We start from the raw sequence: 9,851 nt of genomic DNA, 5'->3' as shown, positions 1-9,851 counted from the left end.
TAGGGCAGACATTACGTACAAAGACATACATGGTATAACTATAGATTGCCATGGCAACTAGAAAGAAATAAAAAAGGGAAAGGGTGTCATTGGAATTGAAAAATGTATGAGGTGGAACTCTCCACCAGTCAGACACATTTATGGAGAGAAAGAGAATGGAAACCTTTCCTCAGTCAAATTGTAAGCACATGAATGGACTAGTTTGAAAATAACATGATATATGTATATATATATATATATACTAAAAATCAATTACTTTGAACTATTGTATAATATTATAAATCAAGTTGGTATAAACAGGGGTTGGACTATACACGGGAAAGATATGATATTTAAAAATCATGTCTTTTTGTTCTGTATCATAGATTTTCCCTATAAAATAGTATATTAAAAAAATGAAAAAATAAAAAAAAAAATCACCAACGGTCAAGATCGGCTACTTTAATTTGCCACATGAGCTAAGAAACCCAAATTTCTAACTACAAGTTCCAACCACCCAACTTATGTTGACATCATGGACGTAGAAAGTCAGCAATCAACAAGCTTCAAATCTGACTACAACGACTTTGGTGATTAAAGAATGTTTAATTACTCAACTGTCCACTACAAAACCCATGTATAAATAAGGGCAGAGGGCGAGCAAAAGGAAACATAGAAAGCTAGATACTATGGAACTTCAACTTGCATCTGTTACGATGTTGTTTCCATTTGCCTTGTTTGGTTTCTTTAGCTTGTTTTTGCATCTTTACAGGGTTCTTTGGTTAAAGCAACAATTGCTTCGATCTAGGCTCCACAAGCAAGGGATAAGAGGTCCTCCCCCTACCTTTGTCTTTGGGAATGGTCTAGAGATCAAGAGGATACAAAATTCCAAATCAACAGCAGTTAAGACTTCCAACAAGGAAAACCTATCACATGATTTTGCTTCTACTCTCTTCCCTTGCTTTGAGAAGTGGAGAAAGGAATATGGTATGTGTATATTATGAGTTTACATCTCTGCCCCACAAGGAGCCATCCCACAATGCCCCACAGTACATCCCTATCGTGTATTGGCCCTATGATAATATCAGAACAGATGATGTTATCATCGGGAGATGTTTTCAATACACGGTGGGAATGTGCTATAAGGCGTTGTAGGGCGGCCCCTTGTGCGGCGTAAATGTGATCTCGTATATTATGCTTTGTAATCAATTACTACAATAGTTCATCATTGTCAAGACAACGCCTAATGGCAAAGCACCCTTGAGTGATGGGAGTTCATATTTGCTCCTCCTACAGCGCTCCCCACACCAGTCTTACAGCATGTGGAGCCGTGCACATCTGGAACATCTCCTTACCATTCATGGAGAGATGTTCCTGCACCACGGCTGCAACGTGCTGTCAGGTTGGTGTGAGGCACTCTGCTGTAAGGAGCAAATCTGACCAAATTCGAGGGGTGTGGACTTTCTCTAGCTAGCACTTACATTTTTTTGTACAAGGGGCCACATAATATTTTTTATATTTTTAGTTTATGATAATGTTAATATAATACAGTAGATATTATTAAACTAAATTTTTCATTTTTGGATTTATATATATATATATATATATGAAATCTTATACTAGTTTTTATACTAATTTTCTTTATATTATTTTCTTATTTGTTTTGGTTCAAACAACACACAAGTTGGTGGATGCCTTGTTGAATCAAAGTCTCAGCCCCTATATTTTCATGAGAATTTATTAGCAATATAATTATCGGTTGAACATACCACTGATTGTTGTAAACGAAACAAAGGAAAACACCTTAGGCTGAGTTTGGAAGGAGTACAAATGTAAATATGTACAGTGTAAATACATACAAAATATAAGGTTTTGCACTCTACATATTTGCATTTGCACTCCTTCCAAACTCAGCCTAATAGGATTTATATATATTTTCTATTAAAAAAAAAAAAACTCATCATCACCTAGGGCTAGCCCCCTCCCCTCTGTTACCTAACATTGCCTTCATTCTTTGGAAACTATATGATGGGCTTGAGGATGAAACCCAATCAAATTAACCACTGATCATTTAGAGTTCTGATCAATCATCAATTGATCATAAAGATTCCTTTGTAATTTTTTTTTCTTTCTTTCTAAGCTGGTATTTACTAAATAATAAATAGTTAATCAACTGTGATTATATACAGGCGACTTGTTCACGTTTTCCCTTGGCAATCTTCAAATACTGTACGTGACAAACCCTAATATGGCCAAGGAAATGACCCTTTGTGCATCCATGGGATTGGGGAAGTCTGGATACCTACAATATGAATTTGGTCCTTTGCTTGGGAGGGGCATTTTGACATCAAATGGGGCAATCTGGTCTCACCAAAGGAAAACCATAGCTCCAGAGTTATCCATGGATAAGGTTAAGGTACGTAATTATATTTTTACTCATATATATTTCATAAATTAATGCATGGCTAATCTCTCTCTCTTTATCTATTTTCTTCACGTAATTATTTATCTATTTTCTTCATTTTTTATACTTTTCTTATTTTCTTTTATTTTAAAAATATAAACAGTAGTCATTGTTTATCTTGATTAGATTAATAAAGTTGTATACAATTAGAGAGAGACCTTTGGATTTTTCAAGGCCTCTTATTTTAATGCATGTTATTATTACATTTAAAAAAGACATTTAAGAGAGAGAGAAAGAGAGAGAGAGAGTAGTAATAAATAAAATAAATAGGTTGAGGTTAAACAATAAAAAAATTATTAATTTAAAAATCCACTAAACTTTGACTAAAAATAAATATTAACATAACTTAATAAATATTAAAAACATGTTTCAAATTCACTTAAAAGTCAAACTTAATAAACTCTAACAAAAATAAGAAATTTAAATATAAAAATATTAATTGATAGTTTTCATAATATTATTAGATAACTTACGAGTTGAGAGTTGAGACATTTGTTGTGCATAATGGACTCACTAAAAATGATAAAAATTAATGAAAATTTAATTAATTAAAAATCTGGAAAATTCTGAAAAAACTAAACATAATTAAAATATTAAAAATAATTAAAAAATATTGAAAATTAACAATATTTTATATTAATAAAGGTATTTATTGAAAATAATTAAAAAGTACAATTAATAGTATTTTATTATTAAAAATACAAAAAAAATATTACAAAATACCCAAGCCAGAAATTATTAAAAAATATTAAAAATTAGCTCTATTTTTTATTAACTATGGTATTTATTTAGTTATTTAATTTATTTTTACTGAAAGCAAATGCAAATTAATTTTTTAGTGACTAATATGAAAAAATAAATGTTGAAAATACTGAAAATTAGTGAAAATACTCATATGCAAAAATTATTCAATAATAATGAAAAAACACCAAAAAATAATTAAAAATCCAAAAATTTTGAAAAACCTAAAGCTTAATTAAAATACTAAAAATAATTAAAAAATTAAATTAATTTTATTTTATTGCAAAAAAATAATGAATAATAATGAAAAATTAATGTATTTTAATTATTAATAGTAATATAATTAACGATAATTATTTTTAAACTGTAATTAATATTAATTATAATTTAAGCTAACATTTAATTAGTAATTTAATAATTATAATATTTTAATAATCAATAATAAAAAATAACAAATTGTTTATAACTGAACTTAACCCGATTAGATCTATAAATTTGTAGGCTCAAGCAACTATTTTCTTTTGAGTTAGGTCTAGTTGAGATAAGCACCATGCTCACACATTATCAGGGATAATCAAATTCGAAGTCCAATTGGGTATCAAACTTTTAAAGTCCAATGATGACTTTAGCAGATAATGCCCAAGCTAAACAACTCCTAATAAGTTGAACTTGTAATTTATATGCATATATGGTAAATATTACTATATAATATTTAAATAACAAAATTTATATTAATATATATAGAAATGTTATATGTTTTTTACACTAAACTAGAATTAAATAAAAAATTTAATTTGTAAAAAAATCATATTTTTTAATTAACATGGACCTCTTCATTAACAAAAAAATGTGCAAGCCCAAAGCCCGATCTGTATACAAAATGTCTCATTTTTAGTATAATTTTTTAAAATAATATTATATTAATTTAGTAATAATTTAATAAATTAATAAAATAATTTATATTTCCTAATAGTATATTGATATTTATTAATAATTTAAGAAGCATATATATATATATATATATATATTACATTTATTATATACAACATAAGTACTTTTATATATATATATATATATGTATATATATAATAGTATTGAGTCGGGCTTATTTGAGAAAGCCCAAGCTCGAGCCCACGGGCCTAAAATTTTGTCCAAGGCTGAAAAATAATGAGTCAGGTCGGGTTGGACCGTCGGGCTACCCGACCCATGAATAGGTCTAATTGTATATATAAACAATTGTATACATTAGAAATCATACGAAATAAAAATTTAAACATCTTTTTAATTTTTTTTTAAATGGACCTCTCATAGATTGGCTCGGTCTACGGCCTAGCTTGGCCCAATGCTCGACCCATGGACTAGTCCGGCCCACGGCATAGCATGGCATGGGCCCATACAGGCTCGGGACATGGGTCATTCCTAACCAACCCCCCAAATTATCCCAAGGGAGGGAAGCACGGCCCAGGATGCCCAGAGGGCCAGCATGGCTCGGGACACCCCAAGGATCAGCATGGCATGGCCGGCACTTTGTGCTGGTAGCATACGGGTTGTGTTGTGTCGGCCCAGCACAACCCGATTTAAACCTCTACTTGAACCTGCCCAATATTGGGGACAGGGCAGGGAAATTCAAGGATTCCCCATCCTTGTTGAGGAGTGAGGTGCTTTGCCCCTAAACTCGCTTGACATTGAGGAGTGGTTTCCTTGCCCTGGACCCACCTGACACCGGCGACTAGGCATGGATGGAGTAGAGTGTCTTAACTATGGGGTAGGGACAAGAATGGGGTGCCCTGCCCTGAACCCACCCTACTGTCATTCCTATATAATTGTTAATTATTAGTGAAATTAATAAAAATGTTAGTTTTTGTAATTATTTTTGTTTATTTAAAATTAATCAAAATTTCATTTAAAATTAATAAAAATAATAACAAATATTAAAATTACTACAAATTCTTAATAAAACTAAATTTATTAAAAATATTTGTTCATATTAAATTAACAGTAATTATTTTCTGTAAATCAACATTAAATGAAAAATACAATTATAGAAATTTTAGATGTTAACAATAACTTTGAATACTTTTTGGTTATTAATTTAATATTAATTAATAATAAATAAAATTATTAAAATTTTCAGATTTTCCCAGGCATAGCACGGGTCCGCTAGTTACATACAAAACTGGAAGAGTCGTTGTCTGAGTCAATTTGAGTCCAAGGATATTATTATTGCCATTAATGAAAACCCATATCAATATTGCAGGGCATGGTGAACTTAATGGTGGAGTCTGCAAGCTCAATAGTGAAGACATGGCAAGGGAGAATTGAAAGTGAAGGAGGAGTTGCAGAGATAAGAGCTGATGAGGACATGAGACGCACTTCTGCACTTATAATCTCCAAAGTTTTGTTTGGCAGCAGTTTCACCAAAGCCCTTGATCTAATTTCAAAGTTCAAAGATATTCAAAATGCCTTGACTATGCCAACCATGCTCAAAGGACTTCCTGGCTATAGGTATGTCTTCTCTCTCTCTCTCTCTTGGGTGTTGTTTTATTGAGAAGATCACACATAATGGTATTTACTTATATTGGAAAATTGATACTGTGTTTAGATACATTCCGAGTGAGAATAACAGAAAAATATGGAAGCTGGAGAAAGAGGTCCGTTCAGCGATTCTAAAGATTGTAAAGGAACGTAGTACAGAAAATGAAAATGATAAAGGTGATGAGCAAGATCTATTACAGATGATTATTGAGGGTGCAAAGGATGGTAATCTTGGTCCATACACAGCACAAGACTACGTCCTTGACAATTGCAAGAACATCTACTTTGCTGGGCTTGAAACTACTGCAATTTCAGCCTTGTGGTGCTTGATCCTACTGGCTTCTCATCCTCAATGGCAAGACCGCTGTCGTGCCGAGATACTAGAAATTTGTGGGGGAGGCCTACCTGATGTAGATATGCTTCGCAAGATGAAAACGGTATGTTATGTATGTTAATTTGTGGGGGAGGCATTTTGATCACAACAATCGCATTCATTTGCCGCACAGTAAATGACATGGTTTTTAAAACCGAACCGGTCAACGGTCCGGTTACCAGTTTGACCCGAACGGTTTGTCCATTCTAACAAAAAAATAAAAAACGGACAAAACCATTTCGAATGGTTAACCGTCCGGGTCAGCAGTTTGCTGACCAAAATCAACGATTTTTTGAGAAATCCCGGTCTTGGGGGAAAACGAAACCGGTCACCTAACCGATTCTCGGTTTTTCCAGTCTGACTGTCTGGTCCGGTCCGATTTTGAAACCCATGGTAAATGAGTATACCTGAAAGTAAGTGTCAATGTACCGGTTTTAGATTGGACCCCATCCAAACCAAAACCAAATGGGACAGACCAACAAGACATTGAATTGGACCAATCCAGATTTAATAATCCAAAGTATTTATTAGATTGGATTGGACCTGGTCCCTCCACTCATGTAAAATAAGAATATAGGTGTCAACAGACTGGGTTTGGATTGAAACAAATCTAAATAAAGACGAATTTGAGTAGATTGGACAGTCCAGATATTGAATTAGATCAATCCAAAATGGTCCAAAATATTCAATGGATTGGATTAGACCTGATCCATTTGTAATGGATTCACATTAAATTGGATTGGATTACACCGAATGTAGTCCAATTGACACCCCTAATGCAAAGTGGGTAAATAACTTATTTGCATCTTAATTTGTTGAAGTCGATAAGCATTCTCTCTCTACAAGCTAGAATAGGTTTACCCGAAAAACACTTGCTTGGATAAACATATTTACCCAAGTAAAAATGAACAAGGCCAATGAAATAATTGAGTCATTACTTTATATCCACAATAGAAATTAATTTTAGTGTACTCTACTACATCTTCCAATGATGCATTGATGCATGGCATGGCAGACAACAATGGTAGTTCAAGAGGTGTTGCGGCTGTATCCACCAGGCTTGTTCATGTCCAGAGAAGCTCTGCAAGATATCAAGTTGGGAGAACTTCTTGTGCCTAAAGGCGTCAACATTTGGCTCTCGGTTCATGCATTACACCGAGACCCTGAACTTTGGGGACCTGATGCCTGCAATTTTAATCCTGAGAGGTTTGCTAATGGAGTTGCAGGTGCGTGTAAGCTTCCACAAACTTACTTGGCATTTGGCATGGGGCCTCGGATTTGTGCAGGACAGAACTTTGCCACAATAGAATTGAAGATCGTCCTTGCTGTAATCCTCTCAAACTTCTCCTTCTCACTCTCTCCGAAGTATCGTCACTCCCCTGTGTTTAAAATTATCATACAGCCTGATGATGGAGTAAATCTAATTGTGAGGAAGGTCTGAAACTTGCATCTAGCTATGATAATAAACATTAGAAAAGCTCTACATGGTTGGTATATTTATGATACATAATTGAACATGGTTGTTTGGGTTTTGTGTATTTAATTTTTGTAATGTTTTTTTAGTGCAAAAGTCGGTTGTAGAAAAAGGATAAATTTCTTAAAATATTTCTACTATTTAGCTAATTGACTAACTCTATTTTTACTATTTACATATTATTCTAAAGTAGTTTCAAGTTTTTTGACGATTGTCATCTTAACGGAAATGATGAAATGTCAATTTTATCCTTCCGTTAAATCCAGATATCTACTACAGCTTGCCGAGGGAATAATGGTTCTTAAAACCGAACCGGTCAGGGGTCCGGTTACTAGGTCAAACGGTCCGACTGTTTGAACTGAATGCTCGGACCATCCTGACAAAAGAAAAAGAAAAAAATTTTCAAAAAAATCAAAACCGTTCGAATGGTTCAAACGATTAACTACCCGATTCAGCAGTTCGCTAACCAAAATCAACGGTTTTAGAAAAAACCGAGTTGATTTTGAGATGAGTTTCAGAAGGAAATCCCAAACCCAAAAATCAGCAACCCAGAAAAACCCAAATATAAACTTTTGTACCTCAGAATGGTCACTGGAGTCGGGACTAAACGCACGGTTCAAATTCGAGAGGTTTTCTCTATTGCCACTGCTGGACGACTTGGAGGACTCCTTTTGTCCGGGGAAGACATGACTACGGTAGATTGAAATGGGAGGGAACCAAAGGAGATGAAGATTCGTTTCAATTGATGAGGTTGATTTTATTGTAGCTGCAGCTATTATTGCGGCTATCCAGAAAAAAGAGGACATTCGTCTCTCGATGTTGACGCAACCTCTTTTTTCAACCTCAATACACGTCTCAATTTGCAAAGTAAACAGTTTGCACTGCTTTCCTGTATTATTTACAGAGTTTGAAGTTTGCTCTGCTTTCCTGTATTACTCTGGCTTGGTCTAAACTTCCGATGCATTGAACACATATATAGCATCCTTCTTTGCAGGGCCTCACGGGTGAGTTTGGGATGAGTTTTAGAAGGAAACCCAAACCCAGAAAACCCAAAAATCAGAACTCACTCTCTTTTTCCACGGGTGAGTTCGATGTAGCCATATCTAATCCGGCTACATCGAACCAAAGCCTTTCGAAATTCGAATCCATTCTAGAACGAGGACAGGATGTTCGTCCCTGAGCCATTAGAAGATTATCTGATGGTCTTTGTGGAGGATCAAATAGGGTAGGAAGAGACGAGGTCCTGGGTCGGGTACTGATTCCAATTATGGCAATGAAACGGATGATCGATTATAAGCCGGTGGTTTCAAATTGGCTTAGCCTTCACATGCATTACAACTTCACTGAATCCAAGGTTAAGGTTTGGTTCTCGTATTCATCTCTATATCTCACTTAACAGGGGATACCACATCCTGGAAGAATTGACGATATGCAACAATGACGAGGGACTGACTGTCAGAGAACACTACCCGACGCTCAATCTGGATCTTAGGAACGACAGGTGACACCGGCTGCTGATCCGGAGTAACGACATGAACAATCTCTTGGATTTCCTTGGAAACGACGGGGCTGTGGTCGAGATCTCCGGAAATGCCAACGTCACAAACCAGATTAGGAAGAAATCCCTCAGCATTCCTCCCTGTCTCCAAACCAGTGGCAGCAATTACAATGAAAATGGTCGTCCGAGCAACGTCTAACCGACGGAGGTCTTTCTAGGTGGAGCTCTCATCAAACGCCATCAGCAATTACAATGAAAATGGAAGCCACCGGTTAAATTATACGTTTCTCATGTGTATAGATTTTGACGAAATATTCATGGATACCAATGGCAGGGGTAGAGTTGGTCAATGGTTAGAAAACTTGGAGGTAATCTAAGACAAAATATAAAAATTAGTCAACTAACTAAATAGTAGGAATAGTTCAGGAAATTTTCCCAACAAAAAATTAAAGGCATTTCATTGAGTCGACACAAAAAGAAGTATGAACAAAATAAATAGTCAAAGCAATATCCTACATGTAAAAATTTGTTTTCATGTTCTTCATGATTCATTACATACAATATCTAAGATTTTTTTTCCTTTTTTTTAATCCTTTAGACCAAATTTTAGTTATAATAAGATTATTTCTTTCACCAAGAAGTGGAAAAGGAAGGAAAATGAAGCAATGCAAGAGAGTTTAAGCTTCTTTGCTTCTCTCCCTTGTTATATGTGAGGTTCTCCCGTTGATATTTCTTTCTTTCTCCAATACTTCTTATATCCTTTCTGCCTCCTCCTCCTTTTCTCTCT

At 34.6% G+C, this 9,851-nt stretch overlaps 1 protein-coding gene across 1 annotated transcript; it reads left to right on the top strand.

Annotated features, from left to right (window-relative positions):
* Positions 1-657: 657 nt before the first annotated feature.
* Positions 658-7,695, top strand: LOC104599758 (cytochrome P450 714C2-like). The gene is made up of 5 exons (XM_010262447.2): positions 658-966; positions 2,169-2,395; positions 5,442-5,689; positions 5,787-6,156; positions 7,108-7,695. The coding sequence occupies exons 1-5, from the start codon at positions 669-671 to the stop codon at positions 7,531-7,533; spliced, it is 1,569 nt and encodes a 522-aa protein (XP_010260749.2). The 5' UTR covers positions 658-668; the 3' UTR covers positions 7,534-7,695.
* The last annotated feature ends 2,156 nt before the right edge of the window (positions 7,696-9,851 follow it).

The sequence above is a fragment of the Nelumbo nucifera genome, chromosome 7 (assembly GCF_055504915.1).
Source record: "Nelumbo nucifera cultivar China Antique chromosome 7, China Antique-T2T, whole genome shotgun sequence".
In the NCBI taxonomy this organism is placed as follows: Eukaryota; Viridiplantae; Streptophyta; class Magnoliopsida; order Proteales; family Nelumbonaceae; genus Nelumbo; species Nelumbo nucifera.
This window is presented reverse-complemented; position numbering and strand designations above follow the sequence as displayed.